The sequence below is a fragment of the Rousettus aegyptiacus genome, unplaced genomic scaffold (assembly GCF_014176215.1).
Source record: "Rousettus aegyptiacus isolate mRouAeg1 unplaced genomic scaffold, mRouAeg1.p scaffold_m13_p_1, whole genome shotgun sequence".
In the NCBI taxonomy this organism is placed as follows: Eukaryota; Metazoa; Chordata; class Mammalia; order Chiroptera; family Pteropodidae; genus Rousettus; species Rousettus aegyptiacus.
The window spans coordinates 37,953,998-37,970,707 of NW_023416284.1; the positions used below are offsets into that span (position 1 = coordinate 37,953,998).

The following is a 16,710-nucleotide window of genomic DNA, read 5'->3' on the forward strand; positions in this document are numbered from 1 at the left end:
AAGGAAAAACATGTCCATTTGACTTCTGCCCTGTTTTTCTCTTACTATCAATGAAAAGGACTGACAATGTCAGTTAAGCCCTGGGGATAAATCTGAGAGCTAACTGCCTCTGGGAGGTTGATGAAAACACAAACCACTTCTTCGGTTTGTTCGACAAACATATCAGCCTTCACATTTCCTGGTCACGCAGTGAGAGATTTTTTTTTTTTTTTTTTTAAAGATTGAAAACTCCATTTATTCTTTTTGATTACAGGAACTACAAGGTTCCATAGGTTAAACTCGAAAGAGTCTGGATGCTTTGACTGAGTCAAAAGACCGCCATGTGTCTCCCTCTAGAATGCATGTCATTAGAGTTGCCAACACACGAAGAAATTTAACTTAAACTGTCACATTACCCACTGCTCTTCAAAGCTCATCAATCTCCCATTAGATTACCAGGACTGTGAGACACTATTATCACAATTACACTATAAGAAACATGGTGCAGCCACACTGTGGCCAAGTCAGAAAAGAGCCTCCCTTTGATGGATGATCACAGTTGATCAAGTTTGTCAGTTGCTTTATGTGTTTTTATGCTTGTTTGATATTCCTGCCCAGCGAGTAGAGGCTTTTAAGGGCACATCTGTCAATGGATTCAATTTCACAATGCCATGTGATTCTTTAACTTACCCCTGTCTTCTCATCAAAGATTTTGATTCCTCCAAAGGAGATGGTTAAAAAGATTTTCTGTTTGTGTTCTCCTCTGGAACGAGCACCAGCAACAATACCCTGTTGAAAGAAGACATGGTTTTTACTTTAGCATTTTCATTTGAAAATTCCCTCTGGTCCCAAAAGCATGTCAGATACCATCAACCGATACCACCAATCATGCACACTCCTTTCTCTTTGCTCCTTCCAGGCTTCCCTACCTAATGTGCTTGCATCTTCTTGATGTTTTAGGGGAATACTTATCCTAAGCTGTTATAAGGTATAAATAGATATCTGAACATTGATTCAATTGACTAAGATTTATAGAATGCCTACTTCGTACCTAGATACTCAGCTCAGAATTTGAGATCCCAAGATAAACACAATATGGTCCTCTTATTAATATCTTTGCTGGGTTTTATATTGGATGTGGTTTTAATCTTTTAAATAAAGTCAAGTCATGAAATATATCCCCAAATAGGATTTTATTTTTATGCTCCTGGAAGAAGCTTTCATATGAGTCAATTTAGAGATTAAAAAGAAAAGAAAAACTATTGCCAGACTGCATGTCTCAATTTTTGTTTCAAAAAATATGATGATCACAGTTTATCCCTATGGTTTGTAATTTCTACCCACAGACATTTTGCATTTTCCTTTACCCCTTTCCCTATCATTCTATGAGTCATTTGTGCTTTCAAGGAAAGCACCTACAGAAAGGATTCTGTTCATCAATACATCTGTTTCCCCACTTTCCCAAACTTTTTATAAACTGAAGATATGTATATGAGCCTATTAGAAGGTCAAGGTCACAAAGATATGGACGTTACTCCGCTCACTATTCTGTCCCTAGTGTCCAGGACAGTTCCTGGAGGACAAATGATACTCAGTAAATTATTGTTACACGAATATACTTACTATCCAGAGTACCCCAAAGCAGATATGGTACAAGTCAAAAGTAAAGACACTTACTTTTTAAATTAGCCCCTGTGGTGACCAATTACAGGTAGGCATGGGTTTTATACCAGGCTACAACTCAGAGTAAGGACATGTCAAGGGATTTACGCTCAAGGGCTGCTGCTGACACTGCATTAGGTGTTTCGAGGCTTCCAACCCCTTCATCACTATTAGCTTCTGGAGAGGGCAAGAGTCAGCCCAATTCTCAGCAGTTATGATTCTGAGCTTTTAGGATTAGTATAAGTTACTGTAAAATAATACTGATAAAAGTCGGTTGTGATATTCTCAGAATATCACATGCTCAACCTCAGTCTCTGAGAATGACTGGTGTTAGAGAGCACAGATATGACCAGAAGCCATAGACAGGGGCATTGTCTTGAGGTTGTTCCATTATCCTCACTTTGGGTATTGGAAATACTCTGTGGAATCAGAATATCTGGATCATACCTCTAGCTCTCTGTAATCTTGGACAAATCACTTAACTCTCAAGTCCACTTCCTCAAGTGTAAATACTTTTCATGCATGGTTGAAAGAATTAAATAAAATTTTATTTAAAGTACCTACCAAGTACAATGTCTGGTACCCTGTAGGAAAGTAATAAAAATTAACTTCTGGTGATTGAATGATTGTCCCTTAAAGTTTGTGTTCCTCTATGGGTACCTACAAGTAGGAAATCTACTCCCTCATGAGTCATCCACACATTCTTAATTGCCTCTTACACACTCACAGACATACAGAATGTTAGAGCCTGAACAAACCTTAAAACTAACCAGTTCAAATTTCACAACTTACAGATGAGAAAATGATGCCTATAAAGTTAGGTGGACAGTCCCAAGAGGGCACAGATTATTGCTTAAAAAGTTAAGACTACAACTCAGCTCTCCAGACTTTTGGTGCAGGGAGAAGATATTATTCCTCTACGTTGTATCTTCCTAGCTTCTCTCTTCTGCAACCCTAGCTAGTGTTTTTCTTTCAGCCTCTCAGGACTGCTACACATTGTTATAAGGTACCCTCCCTCCAGTGACTGTCCTCTAAATAGTTAAAGAGAGTGACTCACTCCTCAAAGCTAAGTCCTCTTGTCTCCGACTTATTCAGAGGTCCCTAGATTACTCCATGTGTTGCTTGCGGGATGATTTTAAGGATGCAGGAGAAAGGTCAAAATATATCTAGGCGATTCCAGAGAAATACTATTTCTGTTCAATGCCACCCTATCAGAAACACTGTCTCTAATCCCTTGACCTTATACTACAAACTGCATCTCATTATTTCTTCCTATGCCTCTTTTCCTCATGGCATTTACAACATCTGACATGCATTCATTTGTTGACTGTCTGCCTTTGACCAAAGAACAAAAGCTCAACTTTTCCCGGGACTTCATTTTGTTCATTCGATGTGCCCACTGTCGAGAACAAAACCCAGAATAAAGCAGGCAATAAAAAAAAGTGAAGTGACTTTTTCTCACTCAGGTAGTAAATAAGCAAGACTTTGAACCTAGGAAACCTTGACTTTGCACTCTGTTCTTTGCTGATTTGGAGTAAAATAATTTATGCTGTCTACCCCCTCCTTCAGCCTAACCTTTGACCGCAGTTATCCAGACATAAAGAAAGAAAGAAAAGGAAGTAGCCTGATGGTAAATGGAAAGATCGGAAGGACTGTGTCAAAGGGGAGGGGAGCCCCTCCTTCTTTAATTCTGTCCTAGTTAAGGACATCACAGGACATGGTGGGGAGAGGGTTGCACCTTTGGTCAGTAAGAGTAGCTTCAATGTCTATCTCCAAAACAGTCCTAACGGTCCCTAGCTCTTAGAATTACTGCGACATCAAATAGCAATAATTCCTGGCACACAGTAGTGCTGACTCAATAATGACCCTCTTTCCTCCTGGTTCCACATAACTATCAAAGAACTCCCTGGTAGAATATGGCTGTACATACAAAAGGAGAGAAAGAGCAAACATCCATGTTCCAGGAGCATTTCTGCTTGGGGCTGCTGATGGTAGGTTTTTATGACAAATGAAAAAGAGAAGGACTATCCACATGGTTCTATCTTTGGGGAAATAAAACTCAAATTTTATCAAGTATGCTTCTCCTGTGAGAGAAGCTCTGAAAAATTGCACTAAGTGCAAGCGGGCCTGCCACCAGATAGCCTCGGGGTCTCGTCTCCCCATAAGCTTATTCATTGCTGTTATGTAGAAGAATGGAGGTCCAGAAGACAGCTCTGGTTGGAGGATCAGAAGATGTAGACATAGGTACTTTGGGGACTCTGTGCCTAATATTAACCCTCGGACCTAGCAAGTCACTGTTGGAAACCTGGAAATTAGGGAGTCAGTCATTATCTTGGGTATCAACTCTATGGTAGAGGTTCTCTTACATGTCATATAATTTAGCCCATGATCCTGGGAAGCAAGAAGTAGCTCCCTCATTTTAGGTGTGAGGAAACACAGGTCAGAGGGTCTAGTAACCACCCCAAACCTTGAGGAATTTGTAAGACACAAAGTGAATTTAAGCAGCGATCTTTCAATCCCAATGTTGGTGTTCCTTCTATTATAACACTCTGTAAGAGCTTTTGGGGGAAGCTAGTTTTAAAAAAAAAGATATACAATATACTACAAATACCTCGAAATGTTCCGAAAATAGGTAGGTGGAGCCACCAGCTCCCAGATGCAGCAGTGAAGAACTCGAAAATGAGAATAATGGCACTTCTTATCTCATAAGAACGTTGGGACGTTTAAATGATCTGCACACATACTGCACTCTGCACGGTGTGTAGCACACAGGGAGAGCTCAGTAACTAACAGTTACCATTATTACCAGTACTGATATTGGTATTATTAAGCAACGCTGTGTGCTAGGCATGGTGTGAAATGACATTCTTAAGGGAGTCACACATAGGCAGCATCTCGATGGAGGAATTTATACATAGAGAAGGGGTCAGGGATGCCAGGCAGAATTAATAGGCTGCCCCGTCCATCTTGGGGGTTGCTGTGAGAACCCTCTAAGACACTGCACAGGAAAGGGCTGTGAGAAACCTCACCCAGGATAGCACATACACGTGACGGGATGACTGTGATCTCCATGGAACATATAAATGAAGGTGTGAAAACACAACAGGCTTTGGGCATGAATAGCTGAGAATCTAGAATGCTATTCCAGAAAGCTCTATGAATGAAATCTGGTTTCTAATCTCAGCTCTATGAGTTGCCAGCTGTAAGATCTTTGGATAAAAACTCATCCTAAATTTCACTTTCCCCAGTTCAAAAGGGGAATAACAAATATCTTCCTCTGCCCTGCTTCATGCTCAAAGACTGGGCTTGTGGGCTGCATTCTCTGGTCCTCTGAGCTTCCTGCCCTCTGGCTTCCAGTTGGGTTCCAAGACACGGGAAGGAGATCAGAAGTTGGATGGAGAGAGAAGTTAGGGTATTTCATATCACCTCCTTCCTGTCCTTATTCTGTATCTCTGGCAGTAGCTATAATTTTGCTTGGTGAGGGAGGGGACTTCGTCCTCCATCTTCTCTCCCTGGATTCTAGCAAATACATTTCTTCCTAGGGTGCTAAAAGCTTCCCACTGTGGCCATGGACTTAACAGCCCTTTTTTGTTACCCTAACCTTGCTTACCCTTTGTAAGTAATTCCTTTACTCAAGTGTCCTCATCTGACCCAGCCAGGGTGAGCTCTGTTTCTTACACGGCCCTGACTGACATACTTAGGGCTCTGTAATTAGCCCTCATGTCACAGTCTTTGGGAAATCTCATCCCCTCCCACATCCCCTCTCACAGCTTGAACCACCATGATTTTGCCCATTGTCTGTGAAAATTGACTGCTTTGGAAGTCAATGATATGTGACTTTTGGGTAGTAGCTTACTGGGGCTTAAAATCTAGCTGGGGAACCAAGATAAATTAAATGTAGGTAAAAATTATATATATTATTAAGCCCCAAACTATGTCTTGTTAAACACTGGGCTTCCGAAGATCTAGGTTTAAATTCAGATTAAATGAAGGTTCTGGGGCGAATCCTTTAATTTCTATGAACCTCGGATTTCTTACTAGCAAAGCGAAGAGGCCAATATTTATCTCACAAGATCCAAAGAGATAATATACGTGAAAGTACTTAGTTGACTCTAAATTAAAACACTATCACGATGATGCTTTGTTGGTGGACAGGTAATAGCTCATTCACGTTCATAATATGAATCCCCTCTTAAATCTCTACAATCCAAGATAAAACTCTCTAAAACAGGGAAGATGGCAGCTTCACAGAGTCTAGCAAAGAAAAACAGATTTTTTTTTTTAAATTTCTCACAGGCTTAACGTGAACAAGTAGGCCTTTTTGCAAAGCTAAGAGGTATTTTGTACTTCTCTGTCTCTTTCCTGGGCAGGTAGCCAAGTGAAGAATCGATCATTTATGTTTCTGTTTTCTAAAGTAAAACCACTGGGAGCTGAAATGTCAACATTCTTCTTGGCAACTTGCAATTAATGAAACACAACTGTCTGGGAACTGAAACCCCTTAACAAGTTCAGGGCATCTGACAAGAGTGTGTTATAGAAGAACTAACTCTCAGGGCTTTGGGAACCTCACCGTTATGAGGGGTGACAGATGGAGCATTTCACTTTAGGTAACATACACACACGTGTGTGTGTTCAAAGTTGGCAGTCATTGCCATGTCTGGTCCAGCTAGTGAGGCCCAACGTTAATTCTGAGGGAGAAGCTTCAGGGAGCACAGGCCAACTCCTGCCTCATATCCACACTGAACTTGGCACTTCCGTGAAGGCAGTTAACTTTGTGACAGGTGCTGAATGGCTATCTACCAGGATGCTGGGAAAAATGCACCAGTTCCTTTTCCTTCTCAGGAGACTTGTGGCTCTCTGGGTGAGAACCAGATCATTGGAGATTTTCTTGATGCCCTTTAATTAATATTTGTCAGGAGCAAATTTCCACCTGCCTGGCCTCAAACTCAGTAACGAAAGACTTTGACAGAATCAAGATCCTGGCCTTTATCCCCATCTTTGGCTAGATTCTCCTTGAGGAACAGGCATGTGTCTATCTGATTGGGGTGTGGAGAGAAGCTGAGCACATGTAGCTTCTGAGTTCTCTCTATGTAAGCTGCCTGTTAGTAGTGGCTTTGTATTCTGGTCTGATTTCATATGTAAGTCAAGGTCCTGCTCTGAGGCAGGGTAGGGGGCGAGGGGAACAGTGAGGGTTGCGGTTATCCAACTCCCCCATAAACCAAGTGGAATAACCTGTCTCTTTCAAGGATACTCACTGTAGCCATGTATCTACATCATGTTCTCTAGACCAGCATTTACCAGTCACAAAGCTAGAATTCTTCCTGTCAGATTCCTTTATCTATTTGTCGGTCATATTTGAACTTGGTAGAAGAAGAAGGCTCATTATTGGACTGTCATAAAATCTCATAACATTTTTTAATTATTAAAAAAAACAACACATTAACCTCTTTCAAGGTGATAAACTGTGAAATCAGAATTTTGATGTCTTTTATACCTTTTTCAAGTATACCTTATAATAGACATAACTATTAAAGTTTGCTTATGTGACAGCTAAAAAAGTAATATACACACATTTTAGAAAATTAAAGGTTTTTAAATGATGATTCCTACAGTTTTAAGGATTTTTAGCTCTGACATACATGTTAAACTGCTGAGAAAATCTGTAAGTATAAATAAAAATAATAGCTGTGGTTTATTAAGCAAATATTAAACAAAAGGCAAGTAGATGGTGTTCTGGAGATGTTGTTACATTTAATACTTCTAGGCATTTGGCCAGCCTTATAGTTTTTTTTCTTTCTTTTTTCTAACTTAAAAAAAAAATTACACTACCAAGTTGTATCCTCAGTGACTATTTGAAGGTATTGAAAAAAAAATGCTCATAATATGTTATTAGATGAGAAAAAACAGGACGTAGTTATATAAATAGTAATTCCAATTATGTTACATGTGTAAAATTTATATAATATATATATAACATACAAAGAGATTTGTTACACACTTTGAAAATGTTGACACCGATTTCTTTGTTTGATAGGACTATAGATGATTTCAACTCTCCTCACACTTTTCTGTATTTTCAAAATATTTTAAAATGAACATTTTGTAAATTCTATAATCAGTAAAATAATTGAGTAATATGCTTTAAATACAGAAGATATTTTTTATCTTCATGCTAAATCATTCGGGTTTTTTCCAGTATTTTAGATCATCTTAAAAAAAACAAACAAACTAGACTCTGGGTGGTAATCACACAACAGAATATATAAATGTCAAGTTATAATGTATACCTGAAAGTTATATAATTGTATTAACCAATGTTACCTCAATAAACTTAAAGAAAAAAGAAAAAGAAATACAGGCTACATGGAGACCAGAATCTAGAAATATTTTTCTTTTTTGTATGTTTTAAATAATCATTTAATATCATAATTTTCTTATTTTGTAAGTGAAAATTTTTTCAATTCTTTCTTAGCTGTTCAATAAAAGGCTTCTTTAAAGCCTTTAATGTCAGAAATATCTAGTTAAATATTACTTTAAAAAATGTTTTCCCCTAATTAAAAGTTTTTGAGAAACATAAATAGAAATTACAAGAATGAATGAAATCAGTTTTTATCTTAGTATACCATCTGTTACCATATTTATCATATAATAAAATATGTAAAATTTATTTAAAAATAAAATAGTAAAAATTCATAAAATATGAGGGACTATGTAATATGATGATTTTACTTTTATTTCTGCAGACATTACACAATGAAGATAATACTGAATAAAATGTGATACTCAAAAATGAAAAAATAGGGCCCTCCACATTGGGGGTGCTCAATAACCATTTGCAGAATGACTGAAATCTCTTCCCAAAGAATATATGCAGTGACTGATCAGTCACCTAAGAAATGTACCAATAAGTGAATAAAGAAATTTTTTTTGACCATAATAATTGTGTAATCATTTTCTCTCAGTCTTATTAAACTTATTCTATTTAAAGTAAAATGTTTACACAGCACCTTGAGTTTCATCATGGAATCTTGACATAACTTGTCTCCCCGGGCTGCAGAAACCTCATCAATCCCGATCAGTTTGGCCTTGTACCGGACCCCTTCACCTTTAAACCTCTTTATCAAAGTGGCTTCACTGCGATCCTGACCTAAAAACAGAGAAAAGCAGGATTTAGATATGTAGATGTTTTGCCTTGTTGGCTTTGAAGATCCACAGCACTGAAGTTCGTTCTCTTGTTTCTCCTGCGTTCTAGGAAAGTCGAATTGTTGGACCAAGTAGAAAACCATGGCAGTTCTCTTAGATGCAAATTATGGCTCTAGCCTTTTAAATTCTGAGGCAAATTACTTCTCTCTGAGCTTGTTTTCTCAGGCAGAAAAAAAAAGAGTTAAAAATAGCCAACCCCAAAGGGGTATTAAAATAAATAAATCAGACAACACATGTAAAGTACCCAATGCAGTGCTGAATACACACTAGGTATTCGACAAATAATCATCCCTCTAAGAGTTCATATCTGACATTCTTATTAGAATAGTATTACAACTGAGCCTCTTTAATATTCTCAGCATTTCACGACTTTGGCCAGGGTCCAAGCCCCTCCTTTACACCCAATTCCATGGGCTGTTTTATAGTGAGACTTCAGAGTAATTGCTTTGTATCAAGTAATGACCCAGAGACAATCATCAAAAAATGGTTTTACGATATCTTTTCTGCTAACTCATGTGTGTACACAAACAGACTTCCACACTACTTGGTATGATGTGTCCATACCCTGCAAGAGGCTTTCTCAATAACTATTAACATAATATTTTGCTAAGACACATCAACCAGAAGTTCAAACACATTCACACAAAACACGAACAGCAAAGTCACTGTGAACTGAGTACATGTTTCATATAAAATGTTTCACAAACTTTATCCCCATTTTTCATGACACCTTAACCATATCCATTTTCCAGATGACGAAGATGAAGGTCACAGAATTCACGTACCTTGCCCAAAGTTCGCATAATGGGAAAAAGATAGGAATACACGGAAATTCAAATTTCTAACCTTTGCAAAGTTTCATCAAACTAGTCACAGGTTGGGGCATTGCACAAGTGGTTCTTAAAACCTGGAACACCCTAGTCTTCTGATAGTCATCTCCTGGCATGTCATTAATTTCACCTTCTGATACCTCCTCCATCACATCTTCCCGCATCAGAAACTTGGAGCTGAGAACATTATTAATAACTGTCTGTTTGGCTCTATGTGTATGATGTGGGGTTGAGAATTATTTGAGAAAAAAAAGACAACGCTAATAGCTAACCACTGTATGACACTTTTTGACTGACAAAATATGACTTGCATTTCAATAACTTATTCATTCATCCCTTATTGAGTATCTCTTCTGTACCAGATGCTATTACTCACTGGCAACAGATAAATAAAACAAAGTCTGTGCCCTTAGCTCAAGTTTTTGGTAACTACAAATAAAAATGTGTTGTACATTATATGCTGGGTGTGTAAGAAGGTATAAATTTTAAGTCAGCCATCTTCATTTCACACCATGGTTCTCTCACTTATAAACCAACTAAACTATCTCCTAAGTCTCTGTTTCTTATCTGTTGAATAAAGATTAAATATCTGCATTCAGAGTTATTGTGAATAGTAACTTAAACGAGATAGTATATGCAAAGCATGTATTCACATGGTAAGTTTTCTGTAAATGGTAACTGTCACCACTATTATCAGCCCAATAAAAGCAGCATGTGGAAGACACAATGCTGAGGGTGGGAGGGCATGAGGCGAAATGTCTGCAGAGCCAGGCCTGGACCTGTGGTCCCCAATCCCCAGTTGCTATTTTTCCCACCGCGCCCTTGCTGATTCCTAGTAAAGCCTTTGGAAAATATTCCATATGGCTGATTAGTGAGGAACTGTAATCAATGTAAAAATTAATCCTCCAAGGTTCAGTGAAGTTCAGATGTCAGAGACTAAAGCTAAGAACGAAGAGAACAACCGCAGGGTCATGGTACTACAGGTCACCTCTCCCTGCATTATTACGCACTGTTTGGTAGGAGTGGCCTGTGGCTTGGTCTGTTTTGGAGGAAGGTCATCTTATTCTATCATAAATACCATGTCTGCCTCTTTAACACATGATACCATTTCAGTCATTACTAACATCCCTTTCACTATTTGAGACTTCCTCCAAACTTTAATTATAACTGCAATATGAGGTAGCATATATCATGTTCTGTACAAAGCACATCAACTTGTTTAGCCCTAGAAAAATCCTAGAAGTGGGTACTATAATTCTGGTTTTATAGATGAGGATCTAAGCTGAAGGTTTGAGAGGGCAAGTAACTTTTCCGAATTCACCGAGTGGGGCCTGAACACAGATCTGTCTGATGCCCAAGCACAGATTTGTGGTTTGTGATCTGTATTTTTAAGCCTATTCCCTTCATCACTATGATTAGTTTTTCACATGTACCCAACTTCCCTATAAAGCCTCATCTCCTACCTGGCCCAAATCTGTTGATATTCAATACAGTGGTGGCGTTAAAACTCCATTGGAGAGACAGCTTGAAAATGGAACAGTTTCCAGTCTACATGTCATGTTTAAAAACTGTCTGTGAGTCAGATACAAAGAGCCTTCAGAAACATTTGTCAGGGCACAGAGCTCTGTCAAGAAGGAAGCTTCATAAGAGGAGGCAGAGCCAGATCAGGTGAATAAGGGTACAGATTAATAAGAAAATATTAGGCCATTTAGAGGAAAGTAGGGAGCCCAATTTAGATTAGGACCCAGGGCCAAGCTAATTTGTATGAAGGGCACTTATGCAGTAGATAATCCAGTTTCTCATTAAATGCTCCACCATTAAAAGGGTCATTTTTCATGAGCACATCTTGAGTAAGGTCTCAGTTAGATTAGTTAAGAAATAAATAACAGATATCAGAGCCATAAGCCTGTTCCATCAGAGGCACATACTATTTGAGGGTGTAAAGAGAGGGTCAGTTTTCATGAATCCTAAGTCATCATGAATCCTTAGTCTATTTTGCTGAAAGCACCACTGACCCTTAGCTTCAGGATGGACAAGAGAAAGGCCATGTGTTTAAGAAAAAATAGTAACATCATTACTATATATTTTTAAGCATTTACTAAACCAGTCAGTGTGCCAAGAGTTTTACGTTTGATCTCTCAATTAAGCCTCACACCTGCTCTTTGAGTTAGACCCTATAATAAGCCCTGTATTTTTTTGATTATATCAACACTCAACGTCAATAGCAGAGACTAAATTTTTTAATGACTGCTTTATTGAGATATAACTCCCATATCATTCAATTCTCCCTTTTAAAGTATACAGTTCAGTGGTTTGCGTACATTCATAGTTATACGACAATTACCTCTAGCTAATTTCATATTTTCATCATCCCAAAAAGAAGCCCTGTACCCATCAGCAGTCACTCTATCTCCCCCAAACCCACCAGACCTAAGCAACCACTAATCTTTCTGTCTCCAAAGATTTGCCTATTCTGGAGGTAAATTACATTTCATATAAATAGAATCATACGATATGTAATCCTTTGTGACTGGCTTCTTTTACTTAGCAGCATTACATTTTCAAGGTTATTGCACATTATCAGGTATATGAGAACTTCATGTCCTTTTTTATTTTTTGCTGAATATTTCATTGTATAAACATACCATATCAGTTTATAGGCATTTTGATTGCTTCTTTTTTTATTCTTTTTTTGGCTATTATGAATAAGAATGCTAAGAACATTTGTGTATCAGTTTTTGTGTGGGCATATTTTCCAATTCTCTTAGTATTATAACCTAGGAGAGAAACTGCTGGGTCATATGGTAACTCAATGTTTAACTTTTGAGGACCTATCAAACTGGTTTTCGAAATGGCTCTATCACTTTGCTTCACCTGCAAAGTAGGAGGGTTTCAGTTTCTCTACCTGATGTTCTTGCCAACATCTCTTATTGTCTGTCTTTTTCTGCTTCAGCCATTCTAGTGGTCGTTAAGTGATATATCATGGTTTCGTTTTATATTTTTCCTCAGGACTAATGATGTTGAGCATCTTTTCAAGTGTTTATTTCCATTTGCATAACTTCTCTGGAAAAATGTCTATTCAAATCCCACAGTGTTATGCAAAATTTGAACCTAAGTGTCATGCAAAATTCCATGCTTTTAACCATTAGGCTATGGGGCCTCTGGTGACCTCACTAGATATTCTGTTATAGCACTTACTACTTTTTATTTTGTGTGGCAGCTATTTAAGTAGATGTCTTATGGAAGCTATAGGAAACTGGCAGATATCTTACTCCTGGGACAAGTATATCACAAACACACACACTGTACCCGATCTTTTCACACCTTATCTCAGTTAATCCTCCAGGGTTACTGGAAATAGGCATTATCATCATTCTGTGGATGAACAAGCTAAAGCCAGAGAGAGGTAACTAACATTACCTCAAGTTGAGCTGGGAACACAACCTCATCCTGTCCTGTTCCAAGGCCTGAGATCTTCCCCTGGGAGGCAATAGGGCTTAATGGCCCAGAAGATGGTTCGGAGGACCTGAGTTCAAGTCCTGTCTCTTCCACTCACACCCCTAATTGTGCTTCCTTGTGTAAGTTCCCTTACATGTCTGCCACAGTGTCTTTGTGAAATGCAGGTAATAACAGTCGCTCCCACATGGGGTCATTATGTAGGTCAAATAAATGACACATAGACGGCACATAGAATAGTAACTGTTACTTGGGTGAACATACTTCTAGTTTATCTGGGATACCTCCTGTATACACCTTTTGTCCTGACACTATTTGTACTAGCATCTCACTGCCCTCAAAAGTACCTCAGTTTGAATGATAAATTGTGTGGTCACCCTAATCATATTATCATCATTTGTATACCACACTGTCACTGAGTGTTTTTTTGTGCTAGGCACTGTGCTAGCTTTCTTTGGTACCTGGATAACTGAAAAGTGAGTGTGTCTTCTCTCTGGAAGAAGCCACATTTCAGAAGGGGACACACATAGCTTTGCAAAAATATGAGCAGGGCTGTGAATGTCATATAGAGCTGAATGGAGGCCGTATTGTTTTACTTTGGTGGGGAGAGGACTAGGAATTGCTGCAGAGGTTAAGAGGGATGTTTGAGGAAGGCTTGATGAGAAAGCTGTGGTTTAACAGGTAAAGAAGTGAGGGAGAAGCTTTCCAGAAGAGCCAAGAGTATGATGATAGAGAATGGTGAGTAGTTAGGTTAGTCTGGATGTTTCTCAACCCTAGTGACATTTTAGAATCACAGATCCTACCCCACGGATTTTGATTAGATTGGTGTGGGGTGAGCCTGAGCCAGTTAATGCGCTTGGGAAGCACTGTGCTGGAGCATAGGGCTCGAGTGATGCCGGCAAAGGCTGGAAGGGCCTAACCATGAAGGACTTTGGAAATCAAACTAAAGCTTTTAGGCTTTGTTTTTTAGGCCCTGTGAGCTGTTAATGATCGAGTCTGTTGTGAGGATTAGATTTAAACGACATTGTAATAACATCTGAAGGAAGTATAAGGCTCCCGTTGATTGATTAGTTGACTGGATGATTAATCATTCATTCATTCATTTATTTATTTATTCATTAACTTATTTGATATATATTAAGTGTCTATTATAAGTTCTAAGCTGTTAGAGATACAGAGGTGAACAAAAAGTATAAATATCCCCACACTCATAGAACTTACATTCTAGCAGACAAGTTCATAGACTACTGCAGTCTAATTCTATATAATGGATAATCGCCTGTGGAAAACAAACTTAAATAAATAAACATATTCCTAAATCCCACTCATTGAGATACTAAGTCTAGTGGGAGAACCCAGTAGATTGAGTTGATTCAGATGTAGGTGATCCTTGAAAATCACAGTGGACAGCAAAAGGTCGAGCAGCAACTTGGCTATGTAGATAATTCCCTACAATAGGTGCTATTTTCTCATAATGAGAATTTCAAAACAAAGCTTTGATTTGTGGTGTTCGAATTAAATGATAACCTTTCAAACACTTGCCAGTTATTACAGGATAAAAATCTTTTAGTAATAATATGCCACAAAGATATTGTCATAGATTTCCTTCGTTTTTTAAAAGTCCAAGACTTTCTTTTCTAATGGTTAAAAGGGATCTCCTCAAGCTGGAGAAATACTGTTTGCTGGCATTTGCGGCTGGATGGGTGTGCATGCCGGGAAGGCAGGGAGTGTGTGAGGGCCCACCACCTCGTCCATGATTTCCTACTTAGATCTGAGAAAAAGAGCCTAGGCGAATGGCCTGAAGATTTCTGCCCCGGTGTCCCTGCTTCCTTTGATTCCATAAACAAAAAAAAACCATAATTAATAGAAACTAATTGGGCATGCTTTGTCCAATACTCTTCAAGCAATCTGAGAATTGAATTTTCAATATAACACCAATTGGGATTCCAAAGGAGCAAGATATGGGGTTTATGGAGGGCCGCACAGCCGCCTGGAAACCATTCGCCACAAAAGAAAACCAGGAACCAGATGGGAAATAAGGAGGCCTGGATTCAGATGTGGTCTCTGTTACTACACCCCACCAATGTGAATGTGACTAAGTAAGTCATTAACCCCTTGGGGGCTCAGTGTCCCCATATGCCAGTGAGTGCTCATAGAGAAAAAATAGTTTCCACAGCAACACTGAGAGCTAATTGTCTATGTGATATTTAGAACTGGTATTTGGAATCTTTTCATGAGCCAGAACTGTATGGTGCACTTCATGTAGCTCATTTTATTATAGCAAACCACAGGTGGGTGTTGTCTCCATACTTTAGATCTAGAAACAGAAATTCAGGGAGGTCTCTGTTGCCTAAAATGACACATCTAAGTAAAGTGCGAGAGCCTGGATTTAAACGCAGGTCTGCCTGAGTCCACAGAACCAGGGCCTCCAGAGTTTTTGTTTTCATTTTTAGTCACATATCTCTATCAAGTTAAATAATTCTGAGCACTTATCTCTAAAATAGGAAATTAAACATATATATTTATGTGTGTGTGTGTAACCTGCTATAGTCCATATATTCATTATTAACTCACTTTGTTTTAAAACTTTTTGGTTTAGAACCAAACATAAATAGATGTCTAATTTCCCCGTGCCCCCAGCAGATTATCTTGCATAGGATGGGGTGCTGGGGGTGGGGCGGGGCGTGGGGAGGAGGGTGCTTGCATCACACAATGTTTTCGCTTGCAGGTTTCTCTGATGGAGGAATAACAACTTGAAACATACTCAGAGAGTTGCAGCGAATCTTCAATCAAAATAAGACATTTGGATTTCCAAGAATGGTCCATTTTGAATTTTACAATAGATCACTGGGAACGCTAGAGGCTGCTGTCTTTCATGCATAGTAGGGGTGGGGTGCACATACTTTACTCAGAGCGTCTGGAGGCATCGGGGAATCTCAGCTGGAGTGTCTCCATGCTCCACACTGCCTCCAAAGAGATCCACCCCAAATGCCACCTCATCACGGCACTGTTCCACTTAAAACGTCAGCCACCTTGCTAAATTCAGAGAACACAGGTGACTCAATCCCAGGCCTTGCTCTTGTGGAGCTCTAGTACAGAGAAGGGGACATTTGTGAAGACAACATCACTGAGGGATCAGGGGCTCTGTCTTCCTTCTCCTATCTCATTTCTGCCCCTTTGTTCCAAACACTTTAATCTCTAGTCCTGAGGGCCAGGCTTCGCCATGCCCTTTGTCTTTCCTTCTTTAACCACCAGCCTTATCTCCTTGACTAATACTTAAATACCTTCAGATCAAGTATATCCTCTGTTATAAAGGGTTCCCCCCACCCAAGCATTCTTCCTCCCTATCCTGTACTCTCCACAAATTAAAATTAACCTCTTTGTCATATCCCATAAGGCCCCCGCAAATCTAGTCCTTGTTTAACTCATCAACCTAATTTTAGACCACTTTTCCCCTTACTTCTTACACTCTCACCATAGTGCCCTCAATCCAGAACCTCCAACAAGCCATGCTCTGTGCAACCGCATGCTGTGCCCTGCACTTCTGCACCTGCTCTTTTGGGCCGGGAAGGCATTCTCC

At 39.1% G+C, this 16,710-nt stretch overlaps 1 protein-coding gene across 3 annotated transcripts in view; it reads right to left on the reverse strand.

Moving 5' to 3' along the window:
* The window catches only part of DAB1 (DAB adaptor protein 1), a 1,029,186-nt gene that overhangs the window by 120,015 nt on the left and 892,461 nt on the right, over positions 1-16,710 (reverse strand). For all 3 annotated transcript variants that reach the window (XM_036228292.1, XM_036228321.1, XM_036228285.1), the window contains 2 exons: positions 8,649-8,788; positions 670-768 (listed from right to left, as the gene is read on the reverse strand). In XM_036228292.1, coding sequence (XP_036084185.1) covers positions 670-768; positions 8,649-8,788 — 239 coding nt within the window. The remainder of the gene's footprint in view (positions 1-669; positions 769-8,648; positions 8,789-16,710) is intronic.